The sequence below is a fragment of the Nilaparvata lugens genome, chromosome 7 (assembly GCF_014356525.2).
Source record: "Nilaparvata lugens isolate BPH chromosome 7, ASM1435652v1, whole genome shotgun sequence".
Classification (NCBI taxonomy): domain Eukaryota; kingdom Metazoa; phylum Arthropoda; class Insecta; order Hemiptera; family Delphacidae; genus Nilaparvata; species Nilaparvata lugens.
The window spans coordinates 61,941,188-61,957,943 of NC_052510.1; the positions used below are offsets into that span (position 1 = coordinate 61,941,188).

Below are 16,756 nucleotides of genomic sequence, written 5' to 3' on the forward strand. Positions count from 1 at the left end.
GAATCTATCCTCCTCTAATTCTCATGGATTTATCTCTTACCGAATTTGAAATGTTCTGTCCCGAAAATTTGAACTTTAGGCGCTCATATCTCAAAAATTAATGATAAAAAAAAATGTTTTCCTGAGAAACGTTTTTCATTTTGATAGCTTGATGATATACAAATCGAAAAACTTTGAAAAATATCACCAGTAGAAAATTCATTTTTAGCCTTTGCACAGCCTTAATATTTTTGAAAAATTTCTGCTTGCGTTACAATATTATTAATATTATTAATATTTTTCTTTCAGATTCGAGTGTAAAATCTGTAAAATAAGAACGTACACCGAGGAGACTCTACAAGTACACATGTCCAGTGCTAAGCATCTCAGAAAATTGAAGAAGGTTTCTGGAGGTAAGCCGTACTTATTTTCCATCTCGATTGATAGCATAGTCACCTATTATTAATACCATTCATTTTTAAACACTAGATGCCGGTTGCACAAAAGACGGTTAAGATTTAATCGTAATTAATTTTACGAAAAGCCAATAAAAACAAGGTTTTTTTGAAAAGAAAGCTTCCGTGATTGGTTCTCATAAAATTGATCACGATTAAAATTTAACTTGTTTTTGTGTAACCGGGCGTAGGTATACTATACGCTATGCAAAAAATGTGATGAATTCTTTAACTAGTTTTCAAGAATAATTTTTTCAAGGATGTATAACTTGTTTAATTTGAAATACAGAAGATGTGCTGTACACATACAATACTGTCAAGTGGGAACAATCTTACTGCAATAATTTGATAAAGAAGATTTACCATAGCTACAAGATCTATATCAAATATGTAATTACATATCATGTGATGAATTGAATTTTGTTACCAAGAATGGCTTTCAATCATTTTTTTTATTCCGGATGGCATGAGCTTCTTGCTTGTGCAAGGGTAATAGAAAGTGCTAGGGTGAATTGATGAGATGATTAAACGTCCAAGCCATCGGCGGGACACGAACCCACGAACCAGGCGGTGCTAGCAGACCGCAGTTTGTAACGCTCCGTACCAGTAGAACTAGACCAACCCGTCAATCGTTTACTGAATCTCAAATTGATAGAAAATTGCTTTATAATATTTTTTCAAATATTTAATGAAATCTATATAAATAGAACTAAGGACTTCTGCTACTGCAAATATTCATCGAAGAACTATTCCAACGGCTCAACAATCATCAACAACAACAGTTAATTGGCGCAATTTGTTTGAAGAAAATTGTCGGCATTTTTTAGGTTTTGCACCGATGTTTTGGTGAAATAGCAGAAGGAAATTTGAAGAATGAAACTCCAAAAATTGCGCCAGACCGGTAATCGAACCCGGTATCTCTCCGTTTCTATCCTTGATAGAAAATTATTTCTAACAACATAAACTACAACGATTATTGTCAATTTATATGAGATTATCAATTGTGTACTCAAAATTGTTCCAATAACTTCTCAAGTTGAAAGAGTGCATTTCCAGTTATGACACATATCGACTGGCTTTAAATTCGTATAGATCTTTTTAAACTTTTCAAAATTTGTAATCTTTTATTTTGTTGAAGTTGATGTTTGTTTTCTTTTGCAGAGGGTCTTGTGGATGCCGATGGTTGTGGGCCAGCAAGCATTTTCACGTGAGTTTTTTTAGCATAAAACAAAAATATAATTTACTGTAGGCATTCTGGCCTACAGTACTTAGTAGCCCGTGTTGTATGTAATATGACTTACCTTTCATTCACATTCTAGTTAAAATAGTCCCCTTGTTGTGTAACTCACTGTAAATTCACTATACTGTAAGTTAAGTATAGTAACTCAAATCTTCTATTTATTGAAATATTGTATTCACCATGATTACGGCGTGCGGACCAATTAGCCGCTTGGAATACAGAATAGATTCGGTTTTTCCAATTACCCAGCAGATGTACGAACAACCGATGTTTGGTGCTCTACTTTACTATAGTTAACCGCATGAAAATAGTCCGATGGAAATTGGAACGGCTGAGTACCTCCTCACCCTGCCCTCACCGCACCCTAAAGCCCGGTCCAGACGCTCAAGTTCAGCTTCAGTCTTTTGCTCAAGCAAAAGTCGGAGCATGTAAGTCGTTGCGTCTGGACGGTAAAACGGATGGGTCTTCAAGCTTAAGTCGTCAAACTTGAAATGTATCGGCCGGCAATCTTTTCCCATCAAACCGTCCGTCTTTTGCCTATCCACCAAAACCTAAATCACGTAAAAATGGAGATAAAGAAATTGTGATTATAGATTCGGATTCAGCGCCAAAAAAATAATAAAATGCCTCGTGAGTACTTGAAAATAAGCAAGTTTTTTATCGATTGTATATAACGCCATTTAACCTTTTTTTTCTTTCTTTATTCTCATGATACTCTCAGAATTTGATGTTGATATTATGATTTACTATTATGATATATTAAGATGTACTATATTGTTGATAAGTGTTTATTCGACAGAGGCTGGCTCAAACAGCACTCTGGTTTGTGGACTGTATCAATTACATCGAGAACTTTTTGGGGTTGTCTGGCGTCGGGTAGCAAGTTGAACAATTTAAATGGCTAAGTGCACAATAACATAGGCCTACCTTCATGTCCAAATCCTCCTTGCTTCTAGGATCCCGGGTCCAGATCACGATGCGAGACGAGACGACACTTGTAATAAATCACAATAAATCAATAGATCACTTTGCAAAAATCGACATTACGAGAAGTGAGCTGTTCGATTGGCTCGCAAACGGCAACTGGCACAATTATGCTATACGCATCACCCTTCAATTGCCCCCTCCACCACACAACGCCAGACAACAAAGGGGAACATTCATATAACGTCCGAACAATAAGAATACTATCTACAAAATTTCAATCCATTTACAATCACTGTGTCTCGAGATATGACATGTAAACAAGGCCATTTAGCGATTAACAGTAATATTTTTGTCATTATGTTGTTAAATATAGCATTATCCAGTTGAATCAGCGAAAAAATACGATATAATTATTACTCATCTACCGGATATATGTCAACCGTATACAATTCAGACTCAATGAACCATATCACAATTCATATTGAAGTGACACATAGCCTCTAGCTACTTTGGACTGTTGTAAAAATTAGAATTGGAACCGTTTTGGGCGTAAGTTAGCCTGTGGTACTTTTCTGTAAGTTGTATAATTCTGAATGATTGAATAAATAAATAAACATATCAAGAACTGAACTTGTGAGCACAAAAATAGGAAAACGGACGACATAAGACGGATGCGTGTGGACGCAATTTTACATCCGTCTTTTGCTTGAACCAAACGATCAGTCTTTTGCTTGAAGAAAAGACTGATGGTAAACTTGAGCGTTTGGACCCGGCTTAAGACGTTGCCAATTCTTTAGGTGTATTTTAAAAATATTTTGATCTATAATCAGCTGTGGACGACTCTAATTTGGCAACGTTGCACTCTTCTGGTCCAGTTGCCATCGGACTATTTTCGTGCGGTTGTCTGCAATAGAAAGTTGTTTGGACCTCTTCTTAGTTATAATGAGATGAGTGATCTGAGAATTTACTTGTTTTTTTGCAGGTACATGTGTGAAATTTGTAACGTGAAGGCAGATACATACGAGTTGCTAGACATACACGTCTCTAGTAAAAAGCATAAATCGAGATCGGAGAAAATGTATGGGGAGAAAAAGCATGGTAAGTTTAGTTGTAAATTTAAAATAGCAAAAGTTGACCAATTTGCATGGGCAGAAGTTGAGAGGACTTTCAAGTTTCCCACTTATTTCTCTTTAAATGGAATAATCATCCGGAGATTGGGATCTATAGTGAGGTCCACATTATAATGGCAGTGGAGAAAGATAGGTGAGCAACGTTGCCGATTCTCTGCCTTCTATAGAGGATAGCAAAGGATATGACAGGATGGACACAAAATTCCACTGAACAAAAAGTGTAGAAAATTTATCAAGCTTCATCTATATAATAAGAGAGAGTAGGGTTGTGTTTGTTCGTTTGTTCGCATCAAAAAATGTCAACTTGTGGATTGCATACCGGAAAAACCGGAATGGTTTTGATTTAGATCTCCAAATTTTTAACATAGATTCTAAGAATATCAATGTCGTGCACCTGGAAGTCCAAATTTCAAATTAAAATTAATCTATGCTACCGTACATGAAGTTCAATAGCATAAAGTGTGTTTTTATGAGGAGGTTATAATGCTGTTACAACATTTTCGAACAGCAGTGTAGCGCAACGGTAAAACGCTAGCTTACGGAGCGATGGTTCCTGGGTTCGATCCCGATGCTTCCCAATTTTCTTGTTCTTAATTTTTTCCCTCATCGAACTAAATAAAAGAAATTCTTGGGGGGGTGAGGATGTGGTCCGTTTCATTAAATCACAAAGATTGCGCTGGGCTGGTCATGTTGAGAGAATGGCAGAACATCGAATGACAAGAGCAATTTATAAGGCCAGGATGGAGGGCAGAAGACGACAGGGGAGACCACGCAACCGATGGAGTGATGAAGTGGAGGATGATCTCCGAAAGATGGGGATAAGAGCATGGAGACGAAAGGCATGTGACCGTGATGTGTGGAGGGCTCTTGTGCGAGAGGCTAAAGCTCACATCGAGCTGTAAAGCCAGAAGAAGAAGAAGAATTTTTTCCCTCGAAAAGTAATATTATCAATCATTTTTTGAAGGAATTTGTTTTCATTACAATTGAAATTGGATTTTATCAAATAATTATTTTTAATGTAAAATTTTGCCACCAGTACAAATGAAATGGACATAGTCTTCATGCTGTAGGCCTATCATTGGCCTTCGTTTGTAGCATTCGTGATGTAGGAAAATTATGTTTGACACATCATCACGTCTGAACTACTGGACTGATTGATTTGAAATTTTGCATAAAGATTCTTCATTAACCGAGGATGGTTATAGGCCTATTTTCAAATTTCAAATTTTTTATTACGTCAAGTTTTCATTTTGCAGTTTTAAAATAGACCCTTGCGAAGCACGGGTTACCTACTAGCTACTAGTTTTTGAATAGTTAGTTAGGTCGGTTGAACACATTGTTCTCAAGGTAGGCCTATGAGCGTGGAAGCAAAACGCTGAAAAATGCAACTTTTAAACCACCCTCATCCCCTTAGCACATGAGTTAGGAATAGGGACTTTCGATATGTTCTCCTCCTAACTAGTCTCAACAAAGCTGCAAAGTCAAAAATTTTGTTTAAAATATTCCCTCCAAATTCATTTGTCCAATTGTATATTGTTGCAAAAATGGAGATTTCACACTCAACACTAAAGCTGCTGCAAAAGGTGTAGGGAAATTCGTAAAAGTGTGAAATTATACATCAAATTGAAGAGAATTCAATGCTCTATAAGCTCATAATCAGCATGGATTTTTCTCATCGATTTTTAAAAAGTTATAAGAGCAAAAATAGAAGAAAATTGATGGCAAACGTGCTTTTTTCAATAATGTCACACCTTCAAGAGCGGATATCTTGAAAACTAGAGGAGATATAAAAAAAGTTGTAGATTGAATATTGTAGGAAATTATGTAAGCTTTAATTTGTTATATGACAGTCAAGTCCTTAGGGTACATAGTTTTTGAGTATTATGCGAGAAACTAAAAAATGTACATTTAAACCACCCCCACCCCCTTAGCACTGGGGGTAGGGGTGGGGACTTTTGATATGTTTACCTCTTTACTACCCTAAACAGAACTGTGGGGTCGAAAATTGTCTTCCCAACTTTTTTCTCTATAACCTCTCCTTGACTGGACTATTGCTTATCTACCTCAATATCTCTACGCGGTTTTTGTTCAGTTTATTGGTTGAAATTAGACAATAAACGTTGATAGGACTTGAATCTTTCTTAATGCAACTGGTGCATAAACTGCTAATTTCATAATTTCAATATTTGATTTTCTTTCAATTGAAAATATTTATTTTGTCATCAATTTCGATGTAAATTATAATATTTTTATTGTATTTCTGTGTTTTTAAACTGAATTTAGTAGTAGCTTTTTACTAATATTTTTGTAAGCAGGACATGCTTCAGCTATAGCCTAATGCAATTTTCAAATGACAAAATAGAAATTTATTACTTTATATATTATAATTCATTAATCTGTTTCATAATCATCAATGTTTTTGTTTCAGGTGAGGACAAAAAAGAGAAACCTTCTGAGATACGTCCGAAAAAACCAACAAAAGAGTGAGTTCATTTTACATAAATTTTTGGAACTTGTGTCTAATATATCTATGAATATTTAGGGCCGGTTTCCGAGCTCGGGATTTAGCTAAGTCCAAGACTTTAAACAGCTGAAGTTAGAAAATTGGCTTTCCAAAACGGGGCGTAGTCGCAGCTTTTATAACAGTAGTCGTAGTTTTCATTTTCTCATTTCTATAATTGGAAACGTTTTTCCTTGACGAAATTAGACATTCCTAAATAATTCAAAATAGCTGAAACTTTATACTATTTTCTCTTTATTTTATTTTGTGTTCAATTTTCTAGTTTTTCAAAATTTAATTCAAACGTGACTATGACAATGACTGCGACTACGCCCCGTTTTGGAAAACCAATTTTCTGACTCCAGCTGTTTAAAGTCTAGGACAGCTAAATCCCGAGCTCGGAAACCTCCCTTAACGTCTTGTAAAATGTGTAGTTCACTTGTGATGATTTTCAAAGTTGATAAATTTCTGTAAATTGTAGCGAATCATTGAAAACTAATCCTTGAATCACCAGTGAGGTTTATAGTGAGTTACACTTTGAACTGTCAGTAATTGACCGAGCGAAGTGAGGTCCAAGATTCAAGTCGACGGTTTGGCATTTCCCTTAATGTTTAAACATGTTTTAATGTTTATATGTTGCGCATTTACGGCGAAACGCGGTAATAGATTTTCATGAAATTTGACATGTATGTTCCTTTTTTAATGGCGCGTCGACGTATATACAAGGTTTTTGGAAATTTTGCATTTTCAAGGATAATATAAAAGGAAAAAGGAGCCTCATTCATATGCCAATATTAGAGTAAAAATCAGACTATTTATTCATCATAAATCAGCTGACAAGTGATTACACAGATGTGTGGAGAAGCCAGTCTATTGCTGTATTTCCATAAGGTCTATAGTTTCAATCAGGTACTTTTGGATGAGAATACTGCGTGAACAGTAGACCTCACACAGTATTCTCATCCACAAGTACCGTGGACTTGTGTTTAAGTACTTCTATTTAATAAATAACTAGTAGTTCTGTGAACAGTAGACCTCACGCAGTATTCTCATCCACAAGTACCGGATTGAAACTATAGACCCTTGCGAAGCACGGGTTACCTACTAGCTACTAGTTTTTGAATAGTTAGTTAGGTCGGTTGAACACATTGTTCTCAAGGTAGGCCTATGAGCGTGGAAGCAAAACGCTGAAAAATGCAACTTTTAAACCACCCTCATCCCCTTAGCACATGAGTTAGGAATAGGGACTTTCGATATGTTCTCCTCCTAACTAGTCTCAACAAAGCTGCAAAGTCAAAAATTTTGTTTAAAAAATTCCCTCCAAATTCATTTGACCAATTGTATATTGTTGCAAAAATGGAGATTTCACACTCAACACTAAAGCTGCTGCAAAAGGTGTAGGGAAATTCGTAAAAGTGTGAAATTATACATCAAATTGAAGAGAATTCAATGCTCTATAAGCTCATAATCAGCATGGATTTTTCTCATCGATTTTTAAAAAGTTATAAGAGCAAAAATAGAAGAAAATTGATGGCAAACGTGCTTTTTCAATAATGTCACACCTTCAAGAGCGGATATCTTGAAAACTAGAGGAGATATAAAAAAAGTTGTAGATTGAATATTGTAGGAAATTATGTAAGCTTTAATTTGTTATATGACAGTCAAGTCCTTAGGGTACATAGTTTTTGAGTATTATGCGAGAAACTAAAAAAATGTACATTTAAACCACCCCCACCCCCTTAGCACTGGTGGTAGGGGTGGGGACTTTTGATATGTTTACCTCCTTACTACCCTAAACAGAACTGTGGGGTCGAAAATTGTCTTCCCAACTTTTTTCTCTATAACCTCTCCTTGACTGGACTATTGCTTATCTACCTCAATATCTCTACGCGGTTTTTGTTCAGTTTATTGGTTGAAATTAGACAATAAACGTTGATAGGACTTGAATCTTTCTTAATGCAACTGGTGCATGAACTGCTAATTTCATAATTTCAATATTTGATTTTCTTTCAATTGAAAGTATTTATTTTGTCATCAATTTCTATGTAAATTATAATATTTTTATTGTATTTCTGTGTTTTTAAACTGAATTTAGTAGTAGCTTTTTACTAATATTTTTGTAAGCAGGACATGCTTCAGCTATAGCCTAATGCAATTTTCAAATAACAAAATAGAGATTTATTACTGTATATATTATAATTCATTAATCTGTTTCATAATCATCAATGTTTTTGTTTCAGGTGAGGACAAAAAAGAGAAACCTGAGATACGTCCGAAAAAACCAACAAAAGAGTGAGTTCATTTTACATAAATTTTTGGAACTTGTGTCTAATATATCTATGAATGTTAAGGGCCGGTTTCCGAGCTCGGCATTTAGCTAAGTCCAACACTTTAAACAGCTGAAGTTAGAAAATTGGCTTTCCAAAACGGGGCGTAGTCGCAGCTTTTATAACAGTAGTCGTAGTTTTCATTTTCTCATTTCTATAATTGGAAACGTTTTTCCTTGACGAAATTAGACATTCCTAAATAATTCAAAATAGCTGAAACTTTATACTATTTTCTCTTTATTTTATTTTGTGTTCAATTTTCTAGTTTTTCAAAATTTAATTCAAACGTGACTATGACAATGACTGCGACTACGTTTTGGAAAACCAATTTTCTGACTCCAGCTGTTTGAAGTCTAGGACAGCTAAATCCCGAGCTCGGAAACCTCCCTTAACGTCTTGTAAAATGTGTAGTTCACTTGTGATGATTTTCAAAGTTGATAAATTTCTGTAAATTGTAGCGAATCATTGAAAACTAATCCTTGAATCACCAGTGAGGTTTATAGTGAGTTACACTTTGAACTGTCAGTAATTGACCGAGCGAAGTGAGGTCCAAGATTCAAGTCGACGGTTTGGCATTTCCCTTAATGTTTAAACATGTTTTAATGTTTATATGTTGCGCATTTACGGCGAAACGCGGTAATAGATTTTCATGAAATTTGACATGTATGTTCCTTTTTTAATGGCGCGTCGACGTATATACAAGGTTTTTGGAAATTTTGCATTTTCAAGGATAATATAAAAGGAAAAAGGAGTCTCATTCATATGCCAATATTAGAGTAAAAATCAGACTATTTATTCATCATAAATCAGCTGACAAGTGATTACACAGATGTGTGGAGAAGCCAGTCTATTGCTGTATTTCCATAAGGTCTATAGTTTCAATCAGGTACTTTTGAATGAGAATACTGCGTGAACAGTAGACCTCACACAGTATTCTCATCCACAAGTACCGTGGACTTGTGTTTAAGTACTTCTATTTAATAAATAACTAGTAGTTCTGTGAACAGTAGACCTCACGCAGTATTCTCATCCACAAGTACCTGATTGAAACTATAGACCTTATGGAAATACAGCAATAGACTGGCTTCTCCAATCTCCACACATCTGTGTACATCCATACATATATGTACAACATGTATAGTAGTCTATGTTTATACATGTAGGGGGTCCGGCTTAAAGCTGAATTATGCAGGGGGGGGCTTGAAGTAAAAAGTTTGAGAACCACTGAGTCGTAATCTGCTGGATTTTCTACTGAATAGTGTCAATTAAGCTATTCAAGTAGAGAATATGACTTGAGTGTTGGTCTTGTTTCACTCTATACTAATCCAATAAATAAATATACAATTATTTCTAATGTTTATAATTGTAATAATCATTTGAATTTGTTTGTGCAGGTACAGATGCGACATTTGCAATGTGACGGCCAATGCTCCCAGTCAATACCAAACGCATATGGACAGTCCTAAGCACGCTAAGGCACTAGCCAGACATTTGGCCGAAAAAAGGAACAAAGAGAAAGGTAACTACATAACATAATTAATTAATAATAGTTGAATATTACTATCTTATTTATTAATACTACTATTAGGGCCGTTAGCACAGTGTAAGTTTAAGCTAAAGCTTAAACCAAATCTGGATTTTTGTTTTGTTTAAACTAAAATTCCGTTTGCGCAGTATCAGTTTAAACTCTGTATTGAGTTTAAACTCTGGGAAAGTTTGAACCTCCAAAACAGGAGGTTTAAACCAAATAATTTGGATTAACTAGACATCTGTAAAATTTGATGGGGAAACAGCTAATAGTAAATTATTTTTCGACGTTTGTTTTTAATTGCTTCTGTAGACGATAATAATTATTTAGGTTATAGTGAATCATTATTGATAGAATTGACAGAAGTTTTTAATGCGATTGATAGAGAAGACTGCGAAGAAATTTCGGAACTGAGAAAAATTGGGCAAAAAACGAATCATTTAAATTTCTGGGAAGATAGAGAATTTTTTAACGGTTTTGCTTGAGTAAAGCAAGTGCCAATTTAGTATTTGATTAAATAAGCCACTTGATAGAAAATAAGACAATTTTTATCAGTGATTTTTGATTAGAAAACATGTTTTTAATAACACATAACTGAGATATTGCTTTCGAGAGATTTCTAATAAACGAGGAAGACCGTAGTAGATTTTCAAAACAAAATAAGGTTTTTATCTTACATTCTAGATTATATTCTTTTGTGCCAACTAAATATAAGTTTGTTTCTAATAGTAATATAGCATTTCATCATTTTTTGAAGAATTTCTTGATCGCTTTTCACTTACAGCTCTGTGGATTTTGAACCAGGAAATAGTAGATAAATAACCTCAATTTACTGATGGTTTGTAAACAAATAGCAAATTTCCTGTAAAAATTACCCTTCTGATATTATAAACGATGACATTCTATTACCAACTTAACGCTAAACTAGTTTAACTTAAACTGGATTAGTAAATGCACTGAGAAAACCTATTCAAGTTTAAACTTTTAGATTAACTTAATTTAATCGAGTTTAGCAATCTATACTGTGCAAACGGCCCTTAATTTAATAATAATTTAAACATTTCTGTAGTGAACTTCACGTTATAAAATCTGCATCTGTTGGTGTTACTTGCCTTGTCTGTCATTAGACAAAGCAGATAGCTCTATCCTTTACAGCTCCCGCACCGTTGCCAAATTGTTTTTAGACCATATGAAATCTAATAAACTACCGAAATATTTAATATCTAATAAGGTGTGTATAGACTTGAGCGCCAGAAACACACACACATTTCAATTTTTTCATCAGCTAATGATAAGCTCATTATATCTGTATGTGGGTCGATGTCAAACGAGGCAAACGACAGAAGAGACCAGCGACAGTCGAGACCAGCGACGGTAGACACCGGCGACATTCGAGGCCAGCGACGGTAGAGGACTCCTGAAAAAGTGGCCTCAAATGTCGCCTGCGTTAGGCGACAGTTGAGGCCTCTCTAATTTCTGTACACTCCCGACAGTCGAGACCTGCGACCGTAGAGGACTCCTGAAAAAGAGGCCTCAACTGTCGCCTGCGCTAGGCTCTCCAGAATGGTAGACAGCACCAAAAGAATATTATCATTTAATTTGTATGGATTTACCAGCAATTGAATAATATCCCATTATTCCTTCTATATTATGAATAAGTATTGCAACTTTACAACTGTAAATAAACCTTAGTTGCTTCATCATAAAAAACGAAATTTTCAAACTCGTAAATACCTTTTTGATACTTTGATGTCAAATTCTCAGTTCATGATAGATGTAGGATATTATTCTACGAATCAATATCCTGTTACAAATCAATAACTTTTATCAATTTCACACATTCACATTTTACATTTTCTTGATCTATGATTTCCGTTCAATATACATTGAGCTTTTCTCATAAAAACTAAATTGTTCATTTATTTCATTAACGATGTTGCTTATGGAATTAATCACATGATTACTTTCATATGATGATAACATCATATGTATAAGTTATAATCATTATAAAATGTATTTTGTCTGGAATCGCAGTAGGATGTGTCCTCAACTTTCGCCTGCTGCAAGCGAGTCTCTAATTTTTGTACAGGCCCGACAGTCGAGACCAGCGACATTCGAGGCCAACGACGGTAGAGGACTCCTGAAGAAGAGGCCTCAAATGTCGCCTGCGTTAGGCGACAGTTGAGGCCTCTCTAATTTTCGTACACTCCCGACAGTCGAGGCCTACGACCGTAGAGGACTGTAAAACAGTCCTCTACGGTCGTAGGCCTCGAATGTCGTCGGTCTCGACTGTCGCGCCCCCTGTATGTATGTTTAGAGGATGTAGGATACACTTGTAATAAGCGTAGCATGAGCTGATGGAAAGTGAAATGCCAGAGTTCGTGGCTCATTAGTCTGTACGCACCTAATCATGTAAAAATATTACCCAATATTAACAACAATAATCAACAATTAATCAGATATAACGGGATGATTATTTGATCTTGAATCATGATATCTACTATAGAAGGCGGTGGAAATATGAAAATTGGCAATTGTGTTCTATCATTTCCATTGACTATAACGTTAATCCCACTTGAGGAGAGCATTTCAATTATAGTGAGGTCCACGTTATAATGGCAGTGGAGGAAGATGGGAGAACAACGTTGCCGATCCTCTGTCTTGTCAATGCCTTCTATAGACGGTAGCTGATACAGGTTTATTAATGTAATATTAACTGTTCATTCTCGTTTAAAATAACCAATTATATTTTATTAAGCAAGAAATAATATTTTTCAATTATTTCATAATGAATTTTCACAATTAAGATGAAATATTTTGTTAATTAGTTGATTATTCTACATTGTTGAAAGACGATCTGGCAACAGAGCAAAGCGAGAAAGAGATAGCGCTATCCGCTTTGTTGAATGATAGACAAGGATAGCAATACCATTGGTATCTGCCATTTTAACGTGAACCTTACTATAGCAAAATGTTGATTTTTAACTTTTTTTGCAGGCGTAGCTACTGCATCAACGAAGAAACAAAATATTCACAAGAAGAAGGATGAGGAGGAGGAGGATGAATACGCTTCGTCTTTGCCCAGGCCGTTACCGGCCGCAACAGCACAATTCCTACAGCGTCAGAACAAGATGTTCAACTTGATTTTGGTAAGTCATTTTGCTCTGCCGCATTTATGTCCTATTGGCTATGAGTCTACACATACTTTACAGGTTGGTGTCCCATGAAAGGTGTAACAGCCGAAGACTACATTGAATTTGCAACAAAAAATGTCCAGTGATTTTTCCTTCATCGACCTCAGTATTCGAGATTTATCGGTTTTTTAAACCATCTGTAAAAATCCAATTCTTAGGCCGGTCATACACGTTGCGGTATACCGGAGAGTTATACCTGCGCAGGTATTCCTCTCCCGTGTACCTGTACAGCCAAGAGCTCACACACGTTACGGTAAACCGGGTGGGTAAAGGATGTCAAGTTATTTAGAGAACAGACAATGGAGTTGAAGCACAACAAAATCACGCAGCAATGTGAAGCTCTCTATTGAGAGTATTCACCACAACTGACTCAAACCTGTGCAGGTTTACAGTCCGGGCCCACACACACGCTCAGGTGAGCACACCTGTGCAGGTAAAAAGGATTGAAATTCGATTCTTCTCCGGTCACCTGCGCAGGTCGGTCTATCTGTGCAGGTTTGTCTGAAGTGGCTCGCACACACGCTCCGGTATACCTGTACAGATCACCTGTGCAGGTAATACCTCTCCGGTATACCGCAACGTGTATGGCCGGCCTAAGGATATGGTTGGAAAGAGGAAGAAATTTCCAATAGTATTTATAGTTTGTTCCTTTGTTTGCCATTTTTGAACTTTTTGTGAGCGCTCAAACAGTTTGTAATTCGGCTTCGAACCCGACAAATGTACTTTTTCAACTTTGAGCGCTCATAAGAAATTCAAAAACGTCAAACAGAGAAACAAATTATGAGAATCTTATTGGAAATTTCTTCCTCATTCCAACCATATCCTTAAAATTGAATTTGGACTGATCGTTCTCTAGTTATTGACGTTTTAAAACATCTATGTATCTCGAAAACTAAGTTCGATATAAGAAAATGTTACTGGTCATGTTTTGTTGAATATTTTATGTGTAATATAAAGGTCGTCGTCGGCTGTTACACCTTTCATGGAACACTCTGTATAATCACAGAGTAGACAGTCAGCAGCCACATTAATGTTCCCACCTCACATTTCTGATATATTGGCTTATATGCGAGTTTGAAATTATCTCCTTGATATTCAAACTCAAAGTGACATAGAGCCTCAAAAACTGATTCATTAATTATTATTAGTCATGTGAAACTGTATAATTTGAGCATAGCTCCAACAGTGTATGACACGTCAATTAAATAATTAACTCGTTCTCTTCATTGTTTGCTGATTTTTCAAATCGAAATTTTGATAAATAAATAATTACACTAATTTATTGTCTGCTAGCTACTCAACGATTGATCTGGGTGCTATGAGCTTTGAACAATGGAAGAGAGTAGCAATGGATAGATTTGAATGGAATGCTGCCAACCAATCAAACGATTTATTTATTTATTTTCTATGGATACAATTATAATATAAATATGATCGGGAAAGAACATCAGGCATGGCCCAAAACTATTCTGTTTCCAAATTTCGATAATGAATAACATGTCCGAAAAAATAGGATTGACCTGAAAGAAGATGAAGAAGCTACTCAATTTGTGGTCGAATCTTGCTGACGGCAGAATTTTTTTGCAGTATTTTCGGGGATTTTTTTCTGAGATACTTCAATTTCACATTTAATGGAAACACCTTATAATTCAGAGACCCGGGTTCGAATCTCGATCCGGGCAAGATATTTTTCTCGGGCTACTTCCGTGTTTCGGATGGACACGTAAAGTCGTCGGTCCCGGCTGCCTTGAAAGCAGTTGTTAGGTCATGGAATTGATCAGTGAAATGATGAAAACTCTGACACCAGACCTGAGTCAACCAGGTCACTCGATATTATTATTGATAGAAATTTTAGTTGCTTTTCTTATTGCTACATTTGAAATAATGTAGTATGTTGTATTTGTGAGCAGCAGGGTTCGCAGATGCCACATGAGACCCCGATCTACAAGAAGGCCTATGCCGTGGATGGAGTCTGCGGTCGCATGTATGTGTTCGTGCAGCGAGGGGAGTACATGTGGCAGACTCTTGTCAGAAACCAAAACCTGTGGAAAATTCCACTGACCTGCTCCACCAATGTCGTCTTTGGTGGCGGACAAGACGTTTGGTAAGCACACACTCACTCTCACTCTCTCTCGCTCTATCTCTATCTCTCTCTATCAACAACCCAAGTTGCTGGAGTGGTAGAACTCCACCGAAAATCCGGGTTCCTTTATATCCTCAATCCCCTCTATACCCCACATTCTCACCTCCTCACCTAGCCCTAAAATCGTCCCACTTGAACCTTTCATATTTTCCACTTTCTCTCAATCATGTCCATTAAATCATTTCATCCCCCATATGATTCATCATTCGCATGCATTATCACAAATATTCTTTACATAGCTATCTATCACTTTGCATAATCATTATATCTAATTTATTATTACAGAGGTGTTATGTTTTGTTTATTTTTTTTTTAGTGTTTGTCATAAGGTGCGTACAGATATACGCGCCGCGAACATGAGCAATTCACTTTTAATCAGCTGATTATATTTGTATTTTTACAGAAACGGTAAGATATAGATATAAAAAGCTTGGCATCAGCTGATTAAAAGTGAATTGCTCATGTTCGCGGCGCGTAAATCTGTACGCACCTTTAGGTCTTTTCAGACCTGGCAATGTAATAGCCTACTATGGCTCTTTAGAACAAAAGCCGGTTAAATTTCAATCCTGATTAATTTCACGAGAGGACATTTTTGAATAGACGGCTTCTCTGATTGGTTCTTGTGGAATTAATCACGGTTAAAATTTTTCGCCACACTGCACAGAAAGCAGCTGTTTTCCAGTCCCTACGTAGATCTGAAAGACATTGTTTGCAGACGACTCTCGTCTGACGTCAGAACAGGTTTCTTTCCGGCCTAGGCCGGAAAGAGTACCCTTTTCAGCCGCTAACATGGAACTAAGAAAGGTGATCAAAAAACTTTTCATTATTTGTGTTCATTATTCAATAATTAAAACATTTATAATAATATCATCTTATTGTCATTTGAAAGAATAAAAAAGTATAAACTCAACCTCCCACATAATTGAACATATCTTTTAGGTTATTTAGACAAATCAGAATAAAAAATAAAAATACTTGGACAATTCCCTGATATTTAGATTACCTCAGATTTGCTAGAGCTATGACCTTCCACTTCTGCTTTCGGAAGTGCTTAGTAAACAATTATTATTATTTTATATATATTGTTTATTTTTGTGTGTGGCGAAAACTAGCGTTCGCACCACGGGCAAAAATGTTTTTCCGGCTCTCAATCTTTTCTAGTCCTCGGCCTACGGCCTCGGACTTGAAAACCGATTTCGAGCCGGAAAAGTCTAATTTTCGGCCCTAGGTGCGAAATATACTATAACCGGCTTTTGTGCAATCGGCACTTTGTATTCAACAAATATCAAATATCTCTCTCCATCCGTTATTATTAATTATTTGCATATCAGCT

General features: G+C 36.0%; 1 protein-coding gene across 5 annotated transcripts in view; it reads left to right on the top strand.

Annotated features, from left to right (window-relative positions):
• Nucleotides 1-16,756, top strand: part of LOC111059254 — a 49,185-nt gene that overhangs the window by 28,072 nt on the left and 4,357 nt on the right. For 3 of the 5 annotated variants that reach the window (XM_039433319.1, XM_039433322.1, XM_039433324.1), the window contains 5 exons: nt 3,584-3,699; nt 6,160-6,214; nt 9,953-10,077; nt 13,084-13,235; nt 15,191-15,384. In XM_039433319.1, coding sequence (XP_039289253.1) covers nt 3,584-3,699; nt 6,160-6,214; nt 9,953-10,077; nt 13,084-13,235; nt 15,191-15,384 — 642 coding nt within the window. Of the gene's footprint in view, nt 1-1,595; nt 1,642-3,583; nt 3,700-6,159; nt 6,215-9,952; nt 10,078-13,083; nt 13,236-15,190; nt 15,385-16,756 lie in introns of all 5 variants that reach the window. The other 2 variants (XM_039433323.1, XM_039433320.1) reach the window with 1 other exon arrangement.